Source organism: Nerophis lumbriciformis, linkage group LG03 (assembly GCF_033978685.3).
Source record: "Nerophis lumbriciformis linkage group LG03, RoL_Nlum_v2.1, whole genome shotgun sequence".
NCBI lineage: Eukaryota > Metazoa > Chordata > Actinopteri > Syngnathiformes > Syngnathidae > Nerophis > Nerophis lumbriciformis.
The window spans coordinates 49,731,384-49,748,405 of record NC_084550.2 but is presented as its reverse complement, the minus strand read 5'-3'; the positions used below and the strand labels follow the sequence as shown (position 1 = coordinate 49,748,405).

Below are 17,022 nucleotides of genomic sequence, written 5' to 3'. Positions count from 1 at the left end.
AAGTATTTTTTTATTTACTTTCCCTAAATATCTAAAAGTATTCATATTCTCTTTATGTCATAATATATTATGCTCCTTCCAATGCTGTTGTTTTTAGTTTTAGTTTGTATCCAATCAGAATTCAGCAAGCGTATGTTGCTATGCTGTACCAAATCTGCCCGGGGCCTTCAGAATCAACAATGCGGGTGTCCGTGCACTGTAAGTGAACGAACACATACAATTTTACTGTAAATTTTTTATTTTTTTGTTAACAGTAAAAAAAAAAAAAAAAGTATATTTTACAGTAAAATTCTGGAAACTGAGCTTCCAGTTTGTTTGTTTTTACCGCAAATCAACAACTGTAAATTTTTTGGTGTATTACTGTAAATGCCAAATGCCAATTAATTTCACCTCAAAATGTATGTATATTACTGTACATGGGAAAACAGTACTGCTGTTTTTATGGTAAAAAAAAAAAAAGAAAAAAAAAAAGGCAGCTCAGATGCCAAAATGTTACTGTAAAATTGCAGTTTTTTTTTAAATTTACTATAAAAAAAACTAATGTAAATTTTACAGTAAAATTCTGGCAACTGAGCTGCCAGTTAGTTTTTTTTTTCAACCGCAAATCAACAGCTGTAGATTTTTCGGTGTATTACTGTAAATGCCAAATGCCAAGTTGCAATAATTTCACCTCAAAATGTAGTGTATATTACTGTAAATGGGAAACAGTACTGCTGTTTTTATGGTAAAAAAAAAAAGGCAGCTCAGTTGCCAGAATTTTACTGTAAAATTTACGTATGTTTTTTTTACTGTAAATAAAAAAACTGCAATTTTACAGTAACCTTTTGGCACCTGAGATGCTTTTTTTTTTACCATAAAAACAGCAGTACTGTTTTCCCATTTACAGTAATATACACTAAATTTTGAGGTGAAATTATTGCAACTTGGTATTTGGCATTTACAGTAATACACCGAAAAATCTACAGTTGCTGATTTGCGGTAAAAAAAACAAACAAACAAACAAAACAAAAAAAACTGGTACCTCAGGTGCCTACATTTTACTGTAATTTAAAAAAAAAATTTACAGTAAAAAAAAAACAAATGTAAATTTTACAGTAAAATTCTGGCAACTGAGCTTCCAGTTAGTTTTTTTAACCGCAAATCAACAACTGTAGATTTTTCGTTGTATTACTGTAAATGCCAAATGCCAATTTAGTGTATATTACTGTAAATGGGAAAAACAGTAGTGCTGTTTTTATAGTAAAAAAAAAAAAAAAGCAGCTCAGTTGCCAAAATTTTACTGTAAAATTAACATTTATTTGTTTACAATTAAAAAAAAGAAGTACATTTTACAGTAAAATTTTAGAAACTGAGCTTCCAGTTTGTTTGTTTTAACAGCAAATCAACAACTGTAGATTTTTTTGTGTATTACTGTAAATGCCAAATGCCAAGTTGCAATAATTTCACCTCAAAATTGAGTGTATATTACTGTAAATGGAATAACAGTACTGCTATTTTTATGGTAAAAAAAAAAAAAAAAAAAAAAAAAGGCAGCTCAGGTGCCAAAATGTTACTGTAAAATTTTTTTTTTTTTTATATACAGTAAAAAAAATAATTAAATTTTACAGTAAAATTCTGGCAACTGAGCTGCCAGTTAGTTGTTTTTTTTCAACCGCAAATCAACAACTGTAGATTTTTCGGTGTATTACTGTAAATGCCAAATGCCAAGTTGCAATAATTTCATCTCAAAATTTAGTGTATATTACTGTAAATGGAATAACAGTACTGCTGTTTTTATGGTAAAAAAAAAAAAAAGAAAAAAAAAAGGCAGCTCAGTTGCCAGAATTTTACTGTAAAATTTACATTTGTTTTTTTTACTGTAAATAAAAAAACTGCAATTTTACAGTAACCTTTTGGCACCTGAGCTGCCTTTTTTACACCATAAAAACAGCAGTGCTGTTTTCCCATTTACAGTAATATACATTCAATTTTGAGGTGAAATTATTGGAACTTGGCATTTGGCATTTACAGTAATACACTGAAAAATCCACAGTTGTTGATTTGCGGTAAAAAAAAAAAAAAAAAACCAAAAACTGGTACCTCAGGTGCCTAAATTTTACTGTAAAATTGAATTTTTTTTATTTACAGTAAAAAAAACAAATGTAAATTTTACAGTAAAATTCTGGCAACTGAGCTGCCTTTTTTTTTCAACCATAAAAACAGCAGTACTGTTTTTCCATTTACGGTAATATACACTACATTTTGAAGTGAAATTATTGCAACTTACCATATTTTTTTTTACATTTTAGTTTTTCAAAAATCTACTAATAAAATGCATTAAACAATTGTGTAATAATAGTATTCACTGTTAGAAGCGGCCTCCTGGGGCCAAACATAACTGCGATGGGGCCCTCAGTGAAAACTACTTTGACACCTCTGAAGTAAAACATATGCAAATTTGTCCTGCATAAAATTTTGATTGAATTTGTGTAAAAATTTGGGGTCCTTTTTCAAGTTAATTTACATTATGCATGTGAGTAATCGACTGCGAATAATCAAAAGGCAAAACTGTCATTATTCGGATAAAAAATTGAACACTGCTAGACATAAAAAGAACACCCAAATGACACTCAAAATATGTATATACTCACTTTAATACATAGTTCCTGAAAACGGAAACCGACATGAAACTGCGAGAAGAGTTCACATATGTTCAAGATAATGTGATCCTTGAAACCGCACGGTCTCAAGTGCATAATGGACTTGCATTTGCAGAGCATCAATTGGACATATGGGCCTGAAAGCGTGCAGGTAAAGCATGTGGAGAGGCAGCAAGGATCCATCCGAGTGCTTTCATCTGAGATTAGCTGTGAGAAAATTAGGGTGGATCCTGCATCATCCTGTGCATTTTATCCGCTGTCCTATTTTTCTTGTTTTTCTAAACAGAGAGCAAAAAAATAGGAACCTTGGCTACTTCAGTTGCTTTTTTGTCAACAATCTTTTAAAATGGATATTCAGTAGTTTTTCACATGACTTGTAATATTTTGGGGGGGCAAGATATACTATATTGCCAAAAGTATTTGGCCACTCGTCCAAATGATCAGAATCCAGCCACAGGTGTATTAAATCAAGCACTTGGGCATGGAGACTGTTTCTACAAACAAACAATTGTGAAAGACATAGGATGCCACCTGTGCAACAAATCCAGTCGTGAAATTTCCTCACTCCTAAATATTCCAAAGTGTCGACTTTATTATAAGGAAATGAAAGAGTTTGGGAACAACAGCAACTCAGTCACAAAGTGGTAGGCCACGTAAACTGACAGAGAGGGGTCAGCGGATGCTGAAGCGCATAGTGCAAACACTTTCTGCACATTCAGCTGCTACAGAGCTCCAAACTTCATGTGACCTTCCGATTAGCCCACGTACAGTACGCAGAGAGCTTCATGGAATGGGTCTCCATGGCCGAGCAGCTCTACCTAAGCCATACATCCCCAAGTCCAATGCAAAGCGTCGGATGCAGTGGTGTAAAGCACGTCACCACTGGACTCTAGAGCAGTGGAAGGCACTCCTTCTCTGGAGTGATGAATCACCCTTTTCCATCTGGCAATCTGATTGACCAGTCTGGGTTTGGAGGTTGCCAGGAGAACGGTACATTTCGGACTGCATTGTGCCGAGTGTGAAATTTGGTGGAGGAGGAATTATGGTGCGGGGTTGTTTTTCAGGAGTTGGGCTTGGCCCCTTAGTTCCAGTGAAAGGAACTTTGAATGCTCCAGGATACCAAAACATTTTGGACAATTCCATGCTCCCAACCTTGTGGGAACAGTTTGGAGCGGGCCCCTTCCTCTTCCAACATGACTGTGCACCAGTGCACAAAGCAAGGTCCATAAAGACATGGATGACAGAGTCTGGCGTGGATGAACTTGACTGGCCTGCACAGAGTCCTGACCTGAACCCGATTGAACAAAGCATGGGTTAGGAATGGGATGGCACTTCAAGTTCATATGTGAGTCAAGGCAGGTGGCCCAATACTTTTGGCAATAGGGTATATTTTGGGTCACACCTTTGAGGGACCGTCGAATTAAGCAAGACTGGTTGCAAGAAAAGCTAGAAAAAGTTTTTAAATGTATTTTTATTTTTATGTATTGTTTAATTATTGAAAGATTGCCACTATTTATATTTATAAAACATTGGTATTGGTAGAAAAAAAAAAAAATTAATAGAAAAATCTGATGACTAGAGGAAGATTGGTTAGAAAATATGACTCACCCCATATCACACATGGCTCAGCTACTAATTGTCCATGAAGCATTAACCATTTGTCAAGTAATATGTACAACTTTGAGAATATCTATGTTGCATGAATAAAAGCATGTGTTTCAAAGCATGTTGACCACAATTCATATGCATTACGTGTAGGTCAGTAGGGCTCGAAGAGATGACTTAGTGAAATAGAAAAACCTGCAATGCATTGTGGGCTTTGCGGGTATCGGAAGCGTGTTTACGCGGTCTGCAAGCTACACACTGCTGCACTGTTTTGTTTTTCTACTTAACAAGTTTAAAACATGGTGCAAACGTGTTGCATTATTAACTGCCACAATCGTTTGCTTTTGAAAAAAGCGGGGGGGGGGGGGGGGGGGGGGGGTGTTGGGGGGGACAATGGGGTGAGATTTCCTTCATTTCCAAGGACTTCAGATGGCGAATGGTCTGGATAGCAGCCGTGAGCTGAGCAAACGCCCCTTTCTTGCTTCCTCACCCGACACGTGCTGGTGTGTTTATGGTATTTTCAAACGGGTATGTTTGATGTGTGCTTCATACATAGCATTTAGGCGGCTAACATTAGCATTAGACAAACTGAAAACAACGTATCATATTTTAGGGGGAAAAAAACATGTCTGCTCATTTGGGTGGGATTTCTAAGAAAAAAAAAAATACATACTCCTTTTAGAGACGAAGCGCCACGTGATCAAAATATTCAAGTATCGTATTTTTCGGACTTTAAGGCGCACTTAAAATCCTTTAATTTTCTCCAAAATCGACAGTACGCCTTATAACCCGGTGCGCCTAATGTACGGATTAATTCTGGTTGTGCTTACCGACCTTGAAGCAATTTTATTTGGTACATGGTGTAATGATAAGTGCGACCAGTAGATGGCAGTCACACATAAGAGATACGTGTAGACTGCAATATGACGCCAGTAAACAACACCAAAACTTTAAATGTTCCATTGAAAATAAAGAACATTACACACGGCACTCAAAAATCCGTCAAAATGTTTTAGTACGACTTTAAAGACGCACTATTACGGCTACCGTAGTCAGAGATACAAGTATTACTATGGTGTGTGTATAAGGATCGAACAATGGCACCCATTAGCAGACATATTATCTGGCGTTTTGTTTCGCAATATTATGCAAAACCAACTTTTCTTACCTTCTGGTACCTGCGGATGTGTATTTAAGATATGCATAAGTCTTGAAAATTTGCGCTCATCCGCCACTGTAGTCCCTGCCGATTCCGTAGTCGATAAGCTTCTACTTTTTCACTATCTTCTTGTTATGTGGCATTCATCCTCCACTGTTGCCATTTCTAATATAAAGTAGTGTAAAGTTCTTACTAGGGATGTCCGATAATATCGGCCGATAAATGCTTTAAAATGTAATATCGTAAATTATCGCTATCGGTTTCAAAATTATCGGTATCGGTTTCAAAAAGTAAAATTCATGACTTTTCAAAACGCCGCTGTGTACACGGACGTAGGGAGAAGTACAGAGCGCCGATAAACCTTAAAGGCACTGCCTTTGCGTGCCGGCCCAGTCACATAATATCTACGGATTTTCACACACACAAGTGAATGCAATGCATACTTGGTCAACAGCCATACAGGTCACACTGAGGGTGGCCGTAAAAACAACTTTAACACTGTTACAAATATGCGCCACACTGTGAACCCACACCAAACAAGAATGACAAACACATTTCGGGAGAACATCCGCACCGTAACACAACATAAACACAACAGAACAAATACCCAGAACCCCTTGCAGCACTAATTCTTCCGGGACGCTACAATGTACACCCCCCGCTACCCCTCCCACCTCAACCTCCTCATGCTCTCTCAGGAAGAGCATGTCCCAAAATCCAAGCTGCTGTTTTGAGGTATGTTAAAAAAAAAAGCACTTTGTGACTTCAATAATAAATATGGCAGTGCCATGTTGGCATTTTTTTTCCATAACTTGAGTTGATTTATTTTGGAAAACCTTGTTACATTGTTGAATGCATCAAGCAGGGCATCACAATAAAATTAGGCATAATAATGTGTTAATTCCACGACTGTATATATCGGTATCGGTTGATATCGGAATCGATAATTAAGAGTTGGACAATATCGTAATATTGGATATCGGCAAAAAAGCCATTATGGGACATCTCTAGTTCTAACTTATATCTGTCAGTAAACTCACTATGGAAGCACTAAAAACTACCGGTGTAGTGAGTTTACATTATCCACCCACGGAACTTTAGTTATTAGAGAGTTCCGGTCGGACGTTTTGTCACGGCACACATTTCTGGGCGTTGTTGCACTCGTGAGCCACGGATGAGGAGATGCTGCTCCGTTATTGATTGAAGTAAAGTCTGAATGTCATTAAAACAGTTAGCTCCATCTTTTGACACTTCTTCCACTCCCGTCCTTGCACGCTACAACAAAGATGACGGAGAGAAGACGCTGCGGAAGGTGAGCCACGTAAATAAGACCGCCCACAAAACGGCGCATCCTGAAGCGACTGTAAGATGATCTGTAAAACATAATCTATGCAACATTTTGACCAAAGGACAACCATTACATGTTATATCAACCACAAGGAAGTGTTTTCAGTTTAGAAAAAAATCATAATATGACTCCTTTAATCCGGTGCGCCTTTTGTATGAAAAAAGACCTAAAAAGACCTGCACATTGGCAGTGTGCCTTATAATCCGGTGCGCCCTATGGTCCGGACAATACGGTAAATTCAGTCAAGGCGTGTTATTTACGTACCTCTTAAATGACAACAGTCTTCTCTAGCCGATGGGAAAATTGCAGGTCTTGCAGCTACCTCAAGTCATACTTGCCAACCCTCCCGGATTTTCCGTGAGACTCCCGAAATTCAGCGCCTCTCCCGAAAACCTCCCGGGACAAATTTTCTCCCGAAAATCTCCCGAAATTCAGGCGGACTCAGGTCCTCCACAATATAAAAAAGCGTACCTGCCCAATCACGTTATAACTATAGAATGATGGAGGGCGAGTTCTTGGTTTCTTATGTGGGTTTATTGTTAGGCAGTTTCATTAACGTCCTCCCAGCGTGGCAACAACACACAACAACAGCAGTCACTTTTTTGTATACCGTAAAGCAGTTCGTCTGCCGTAAACAGCAATGTTGTGACACTCTTAAACAGGACAATACTGCCATCTAGTGCATTTGATGAAAGCACTTTTGTGCGTGCCACACAGCAATGCATCATCAGAGACCGGGTGTTCAGCATGGTTCGAAAAATAGTGACAGAGAATAGAACAAGGATGGACAATTCAACCCTTAACTCAACAATGAGTAGATGAGTGTTATGTGTGTGTATATGTGTAAATAAATGAACACTGAAATTCAAGTATTTATTTTATATGTATATATATATATATATATATATATATATATATAAAATAAATACTTGAATTTCAGTGTATATATATATATATATATATATATATATATATATATATATATATATATATATATATAAAATAAATACTTGAATTTCAGTGTATAATAAAATAAAATAAAAAAAATAAAAAAATAAAAATATAGCTAGAATTCACTGAACGTCAAGTATTTCTTATATATATATATATATATATATATATATATATATATATATATATGAAATACTTGACTTGGTGAATTCTAGCTGTAAATATACTCCTCCCCTTTTAGCCACGCCCCCGTCCCACCCCGACCACGCCAACCCCCACCCCCCTCCCTCCACCTCCCGAAATCGGAGGTCTCAAGGTTGGCAAGTATGCCTCAAGTTGGTTTGCATTTAGAAATTCCTATAAAAACTAACTCATTAACAAGAACAAGCTTGGCTTCGGACGATGGCGGCAGGCTATTTAAGTAGATATAATCTTAATTTTACTTATCTTGTCAAGGTATCCCAGTCTTTGGAACAGGGTCCGGTTATGTTCCATTTTTTTTTTATTGGTTTGTTACACCCTTTTGCACAGCACCATAAAAAAAAAAAAACCTTTACCTTTAGAAATGGCAACCGCAGCCCACAATGCATTGCAAGATCATATAGTATTTGGGCCTACCAGGCGTAGTACTGTCTTCAGCACAGTTGGTTTTGTGCCACGCTACTTTTGGCATGGCTAACAACAGATCATCGTAGCATTGTCTGATTATTGCCAGGACAGCGGTGTAGCACATGGAAGAAAACAAACATTTATTGTAAAAGTATTTGAAGTCTGATTTGTTTATAGCAGTGTTTTTCAACCTTTTTTGAGCCGAGGCACATTTTTGCGTTGAAAAAATCCGGAGGCACACCACTAGCAGAAATCATTGAAAAACTCAACTCAGTTGACAGTAAAAAGTCGTTGTCGCAATTGTTGGATATGACTTTAAACCATAACCAAGTATGCATCTATAGCTCTTGTCTCAAAGTAGGTGTACTGTCACATCGCCCTGACTCACTTTGTATTTTTTGCTGTTTTCCTGTGTGTAGTGTTTTAGTTATTGTCTTGCGCTCCTATTTTGGTGGTGTCATGTCTGTGTAATCATGTTTTGTTTTAGTCATGTTTTGTTTAGTTTAGTTATTGGACTCTTTAGTTTCTGGCTTTTCACTCCCTTGTCTTGTTTCCATGGTTACCCATTAGTTTCACCTGTTCCACGTTTGGACTGATTGTCCACTCTTGTTTGTCACCATAGCAACCCATTAGTTTTCACCTGTCACGTCACACACCTGTTTCACGTTTTGAGTCACGCACCTGTTTTCGTTAATCATGTCTGTAGTATTTAAGTTCATTGTTTTCAGTTTGTCTTTCTAGCGACATCCCACATTTATGCTCTTCACATTCCTGACACATGTTTTCATGTCCATCTTTCATGCTGCTACTTTAGTCCAAGCCAAGTAAGTTTTTTTGTTTATTAATGCCACAGTTAGTTTTTTTGTTTCATTGTTCACAGTTTCTGCCCACGTGCAAGTATTTATTTAATTTGTCAAGTTTGTACTTCCGCCTTGTGCGCACCTTTAGTTTGTTCTTTTTTTTGATAATATTAAATAAATATGTACTCACATTCCCGTCTCGCCCGAGCCAACTTTTCGTTGCATTCCGGAAAAGCAAACACCCAGGACCAAGTCATGACAGGTGGCTTTTTCTCTTTTTTTGGTATTTTCCTGTAACAGTTTCATGTCTTCCTTTGAGCGATATTTCCCGCATCTACTTTGTTTTAGCAATCAAGAATATTTCAGTTGTTGTTATCCTTCTTTGTGGGGACATTGTTGATTGTCATGTCATGTTCGGATGTACATTGTGGACGGCGTCTTTGCTCCACAGTAAGTCTTTGCTGTCGTCCAGCATTCTGTTTTTGTTTACTTTGTAGCCAGTTCAGTTTTAGTTTCGTTCGGCATAGCCTTCCCTTAACTTCAATGCCTTTTTCTTAGGGGAACTCACCTTTTGTTTATTTTTGGTTTAAGCATTAGACACCTTTTGACCTGCATGCTGCCTCCCACTGTTTCTGACATCTACAAAGCAATTAGCTACCTGCTGCCACCTACTGATATGGAAGAGTATTACACGGTTACTCTGCCTAGCTGTAGACAGCACCGACACTCAACAACAACACATCATTTGCAGACTATAATTACTTGTTTGCAAAAATATTTTTAACCCAAATAGGTGAAATTACATAATCTCCCACGGCACACTAGTGTGCGCCGCAGTGCAGTGGTTGAAAAACACTGGTTTATAGTATGATGGCCCTATTCAAGAAGAGATACCACCCTTTTTCTACTGACGGCTGCACACTGAGAAATGTTTGATATTTTTAACTTTTGTAATTTGGCAAACTAGTCCAATGCTAAGTTATACACATATAAAAAAGAGCCCTATCCTGCTCATTTCGTAGGCTTTTAAAATCATTTTCTAAATACAAAACCCAAAACCAGTGAAGTTGGCATGTTGTGTGAATCGTAAATAAAAACAAAATACAATGATTTGCAAATCCTTTTCAACCTATATTCAATTGAATAGACTGCAAAAAAAAGATACTTAACGTTCGAACTGGAAAACATTGTTATTTTTTGCAAATATTAGCTCATTTGGAATTTGATGCCTGCAACATGTTTCCAAAAAGCTGGCACAAGTGGCAAAAAAGACTGAGAAAGTTGAGGAATGCTCATCAAACACTTATTTGGAACATCCCACAGGTGAACAGGCTGATTGGGAACAGGTGGGCGCCATGGTTGGGTATAAAAGCAGCTTCCATGAAATGCTCAGTCATTCACAAACAAGGATGGGGCGAGGGTCACCACTTTGTGAACAAATGCGTGAGCAAATTGTTTAAGAACAACATTTCTCAATCAGTTATTGCAAGGAACTTAGGGATTTCACCATCTGCGGTCCGTAATATCATCAAAAGGTTCAGAGAATCTGGAGAAATTACTGCATGTAAGCAGCAAGGCTGAAAACCAACATCTAATGCCCGTGACTTTCGATCCCTCAGGTGGTACTGCATCTAAAAGCAACATCAGTGTGTAAAGGATATCACCACATGGGCTCAGGAACACTTCAGAAAACCACTGTCAGTAACTAAAGTTTGTCGCTACTTCTGTAAGTGCAAGTTAAAACTCTACTATGCAAAGCCAAAGCCATTTATCAACAACACCCAGAAACGCCACCGGCTTTGCTGGGCCCGAGCGCATCTAAGATGGACTGATGCAAAGTGGAAAAGTGTTCTGTGGTCTGACAAGTCCACATTTCAAATTGTTTTTGGAAACTTTGGACGTTGTGTCATCCGGACCAAAGAGGGAAAGAACCATCCGGATTGTTATAGGCGCAAAGTTCAAAAGCCAGCATCTGTGATGGTATGGGGGTGTATTAGTGCCCAAGGCATGGGTAACTTACACATCTGTGAAGGCACCATTAATGCTGAAAGGTACATACAGGTTTTGGAGCAACATATGTTGCCATCCAAGCAACGTTATCATGGACGCCCCTGCTTATTTCAGTGTTACAACAGTGTGGCTTTGTAGTTAAAGAGTGCGGGTACCAGACTGGCCTGCCTGTAGTCCAGACCTGTCTCCCATTGAAAATGTGTGGCGCATTATGAAGCCTAAAATACCACAACGGAGACCCCGTACTATTAAACAACTTAAGCTGTACATCAAGCAAGAATGGGAAATAATTCTACCTGAAAAGTTTCAAAAATTGGTCTCCTCAGTTCCCAAAGGTTTACTGAGTGTTGTTAAAAGTAAAGGCCATATAACAGTGGTAAAAATGCCCATGTGACAACTTGTTTGCAATGTGTTGCTGCCATTAAAGTTAATGATTATAAAGTTTTTCAGTTGGAACATTAGATATCTTGTCTTTGCAGTCTATTCAATTGAATATAAGTTGAAAAGGATTTGCAAATCATTGTGTTCTGTTTTTATTTACGAATTACACAACGTGCCAACTTCACTGGTTTTAGGTTTTGTAAAATACTCAATGAATCTCAAGTTGTGTACAGAGTTAATCTGCATTCTTCTCTTCTTGGCTGACATGCTCAGACCACACCTACCCTGTTGCAATTCATCAGGAGTCGACCCCAGCCATCCACTCATCTGCTCAGAGCCGCATAGAGACACGTCCCGCTAGATATAATTGAATAAATATGGGATAATCCGGCGTTGGACTGTTCTTTGTGTACAAAACATCGGTCTGGTGGCGAGGGCTGAGGTGAGCTATGCCGTGATTTATGTCTTTAGCGCCACAGAAGAAAAACAAAAATTATCCGTTGCTGCATTTTCCCAGTTTAGACACACAATGCACAATACATGCAAAAAAAAAGCCACTTTCCAGCTGCCATTTTCAAGCAAATGTGCGAAATGGTAATTGATGCTGGAGAAGCGGCAAGTTTCCAGACATGGGATTTTCTTCAGTTGTGGTTTGAGAAATAAAATAAATGGAACTCAAAGTATACCTTAAAACACATGATATATGACACTTCCGGATGATGTAGAACAAGAGTGCAACATTTAATTACATAAATCTGAAAAGATACAAATGCAGGATGGGGCCCCTCTAAAGAAAATACTCCCTGTATCTGTATTGTGTTATGGGGGGGCCAAAGCACATCATTTTTATATATTTTTTGTTATTATTAAAACCAGGGTCATTGCACTTAAGTGTACTTAGGGCCTGATTTACTAAGCTCCACATAACAGGGGCTAAACTGTGAGTGCTATTCATAACTGGTGCAGTTCGCCTTATTTAAATAAGGATTTTGCGTGTACGAACGGGGCTTTCACACTTGATCATGTACTGCACATTCATTTTTATCATGCACATTTTGCTGCGTTTTTAAACAAGCAGCAAACATGTACCACTTTTTATGGGCATTTTAGAACCCAGCAGTCCTGACTCCTGCGTTAAAGTTAAAGTACCAATGATTGTCACACAAACACTAGGTGTGGTGAAATTTGTCCTCTGCATTTGACCCATCCCCTTGTTCACCCCCTGAGAGGTAAGGGGAGCAGTGAGCAGCAGCGGTGCCGCGCCCGGGAATCATTTTTGGTGATTTAACCCCCAATTCCAACCCTGTATACTGAGTGCCAAGCAGGGAGGTAATGGGTCCCATTTTTATAGTCTTTGGTATGACTCGGCCGGGGTTTGAACTCACAACCTACCGATCTCAGGGCGGACACTCTAACCACTAGGCCACTGAGTAGGTTGCATCTACAATGGAAACCACACTTTTTTTTTTCAGTCTGCGGCACTGACTGCAAATGTGAAGAACATAATGCAAGAAAATGCATATTGCAAGAAGTAGTTTTTTTTCCAAATATGTAAATAAAATACCTTATATATTAAAAAAAACAACATCATTTTTAAAAGAAAATGCCAGCAGACACCAAAACACATCAAATGAATTGGTTTTAATCAGCCCCTTAAGTCATGCAGCAGCTATAAAATTATAAAAGGATGTTGCTGAATAGACAATATGTCTAATATTTATGTTATTCTTACAATCCAAATTGGTTGAGTGTTATGAAATGAATTAGTGAATTATATTTATATAGCGCTTTTCTCCAGTGACTCAAAGCGCTTTACATAGTGAAACCCAATATCTAAGTTACATTTAAACCAGTGTGGGTGGCACTGGGAGTAGGTGGGTAAAGTGTCTTGCCCAAGGACACAACGGCAGTGACTAGGATGGCGGAAGCGGGGATCGAACCTGGAACCCTCAAGTTGCTGGCACGGCCACTCTACCAACCGAGCTATGCCGCGTTGACACACATGTGGGCCGGAGGGTTCTCTTTTGCCTTTCTCACAGCCGTGTGCGTAACTGTCAGTTTGCACGTATTTTTTCAGACATGGCAAATAAAACGTGAAATAGTGCTCGCAGAACGGTGATGAGTGGTGATAAATCACATCCCGTGCGCTGTTTAATATACTTGCATTTTCACCTGCCAGTGTTGTGGGCGTTCTAAAGATCAAAGATTCTGCATGTTAATGAAGACGGAGACGCAAAATGAATTGCGCTCCTTATATTTTGCTCACATGACAGGCGGAATCCACTTTTCACACGTTTAGTAGATCAGCTTTGCGTGGGCTGTGTAGTTTGCACGTGTTTTAGTACACGCTAGTGTTGTCCCCATATCAATACCAAAATTATTTTAATACTTTTCGATACTTTGCTAATTAAAGGGGACCACAAAAATTTGCATTATTGGCTTCATTTTAACAAAAAATCTTAGGGTACATTAAACATATGTTTATTATTGCAAGTTTTTCCTTAAATAAAATAGTGAACATACAAGACAACTTGTCTTTTATTAGTAAGTAAACAAAGGCTCCTAATTTAGCTGCTGACATATGCAGTAACATATTGTGTCATTTTCCGTTCTATTATTTTGTCAAAATTATTAAGGACAAGTGGTAGAAAAATAATTATTAATCTACTTGTTCATTTACTGTTAATATCTGCTTACTTTCTCTTTTAACATGTCCTATCTACACTTCTGTTAAAATGTAATAATCACTTATTCTTCTGTTGTTTGGATGCTTTACATTAGTTTTGGATGATACCACAAATTTGGGTATCAATCTGATACCAAGTAGTTACAGGACCATGCATTGCTCATATACAGAGTCCTCATGTGTCTAGGGATATATTTCCTGAGTTTATTGAAAAAAATAAATAAATAAGATGTGATGCCAAAAAATATTGACGTAATCATAGTAGTATCGACTAGATACGCTCCTGTACTTGGTATCATTACAGTGGATTCTAGGTGTAGATCCACCCATGGCGTTTGTTTACATTGTGACGCCGGTGAGCTACGGTGTGTAGTGAAGCATGTTTAGCTATTCCTCGTCCTGCAGGGATGATACTTGTAAGAAACGTACTTTATTTGTCGCCATGGAGGCGAGGATTAGTGATTTAGAAGTAGCTAAAACGCTGCCGACAGCTAGCCTCCTCCTGAGGGCGTTTCAGTGTTATAACTTCACCTTTATCGTTAGTTTTTAAGCCAAAATGTGTCCGTTCTACCTTTTCGTGTACACACTGTATCTGCTTATAAGTACTCAGTACTTATAAGGGATTGTGTGCTGCCAAACATGCTCGTCTGCTTGTAGGGAGGGATGTGGGGGGGGCGGTACTTTTCAGAGGCGGTATAGTACCGAATATGATTCATTAGTATCGCGGCACTATACTGATACAATACACTAATATACCGTATAACCCTAGTACACGCAAACCTTTAGTAAATCAGGCCCAAAGTGTCAACATGCTATTAGTAAAAATTGTATCTTTCTATAGTAAAAACTCACACTTGTAACTCTCAGTCCTGTTACTCAAATGAGTTATCTTTGGCTTGGAAACCGTGTAGAGAAATGAAATAAAGTTGCCTTAGATGGGCCAGTACACGTTTGGAGTAGTAGCAGATTTTAAAAATACAAAACATTCATTTTAAGTGAGTTACAACAAGCAAATGGCACCGATTTGGTGGAATGGCCCATCCTGAACTTCTCCTAGTTACATTGAGTCTTTTTGCTTTTTGATGCTGTTTGTGTTCTTGTTTAAATGTGTTGCTAGAATGTGCCGTCGGGCACTAACAGATAGCTGCGGGTGACACCCTTTTCCCAAAAGGGTATAAAAGGCTCAATACGAGACTGTAGCAGATGTGCTGAAACCACTGTCACAAGTTGATGTGCAGAATATTCTTGAAGACTCGTTTAAAATTCCTATTGCAGAGCGGGTATATGAAAGGGTTGAGGGTGGAGTTGAAGTAGCCGAGCCATATGGTGAACATGTGCAGGTCGTGGTGCACGCACTCCCTGCAGAACGCCATCACCATGAAGGCTATGAAGTACGGAATCCAACACAGCAGGAACGCTGCGATGATGAAGCCCAACTGCCTGGCTGCCTTATGCTCCTTATGGATCCTCAGACTTTGAAGCCTTTCTCTGGAGTGTTCGACGAACCGTTGCCAGGTTTGTCTCAGAGTCACCTCGTTTGGCTCGCCCAGGTTGTCGGCAGAGGCGGACCACAGTACAGTTTGACTGGGGTCGTAGGCGTTGTAGGCCACGGATGTATACCTCTGCACCTGACTGACGTCACAGACGGCAACAACCGAGTTTGGTACTGTGACGTGGCATTCATTCAAGGACGATTCACGGTTCGCTTCTGAAATGACATTTTCTGCTTGTAAGGAAGGTGGACTGAGAGGAATGGCTTCTTGGTTCTTCTCCTCAGGGGATAAGGAGCCCTTTCCTGGTTTGGTCGACACTGCGAGAGGTTTTGTCGGCTCCGGACATTGAGCACCGATTTTTCTGTGTGATCTGGAAAGGGCACTTTTGGCCTTCTCAAACTCCTCCAGGGAGTACGTCTGATCTAGAAGCTTCTGGTCAAGCTGCCTTTTTAACAGTTTTATCGGAGCCGCACATTCCATTTCGGGCGACTTGGAGGCATTTAATGTCCGAGCGTTCTGCCCATTCACATTTTCCACGAATGAATCCGCCGGATGGATGATCCTCTCTCGGTCTTTGAGGTGTTGCCTCACTGCCAAGTAGATGTGAGTGTAAAACCAAAGCATCAAAACTGAAGGTACGTAAAAATTGAAGACCGCTGTAATAACTTTGAACCACGTGACGAAGCGGAAATCCGTGTCGCACTTGTTCTCCTCCTCGGGTTTAAGTTCGACACGTGTGAAAGACCTCCATCCTAAAATAGGAACAATCCACGTCATCGACAGCAACCAGGCTCCAGATATCATCATGCTCGCTTTCCCCCGTGTTCGATACTTTAGGTATTTAAGCGGCTGTCTGACAGAGCGGTACCGATCCAAACAGAGAATAAACAAACTGAAAATTGACGCGGTGCTCGCGACATAATCCATAATCAGCCAAAACTGACAAACGGCCCTGCCCAGCTTCCACTCGTCCTCCAGCAGGTACACCAGATTGAGCGGCATCACCGTGGTGCCGACGATCAAATCGGCCACTGATAAACTAACAACGTAGAGGTTCCCCACCGTGTGTAAGCTCTTCTCTTTCTTCACAGCGTAAAGAACCAGCATGTTCATTATGATGGTGAGCAGGGAGAGGAAGCCCAGAGAGACACCCAGCAGGGCGCTATGGAGTCTGCCGTGGACCGCGTTCGGGTAATGCGGGTGGACGCCTCGGCCCGTGCAGACGCTGCTGTCGTTGTCATAAATGTTTGTGTTGAGGTGTAGATGGACCGTGGAGAGGGACACGGCAGATTCCATCCTCGGAGCCTATCGATCCAGTCCCATGCTGGTAAACACAGCTGT

At 39.4% G+C, this 17,022-nt stretch overlaps 1 protein-coding gene across 1 annotated transcript; it reads right to left on the bottom strand.

The window, feature by feature from the left end:
- Positions 1–12,242: 12,242 nt before the first annotated feature.
- hrh1 (histamine receptor H1) lies at positions 12,243–16,977 on the bottom strand. The gene has a single exon (XM_061929364.2). It carries the CDS (start codon positions 16,975–16,977, stop codon positions 15,409–15,411), a length of 1,569 nt encoding a protein of 522 aa, XP_061785348.1. The 3' UTR covers positions 12,243–15,408.
- Positions 16,978–17,022: the final 45 nt, after the last annotated feature.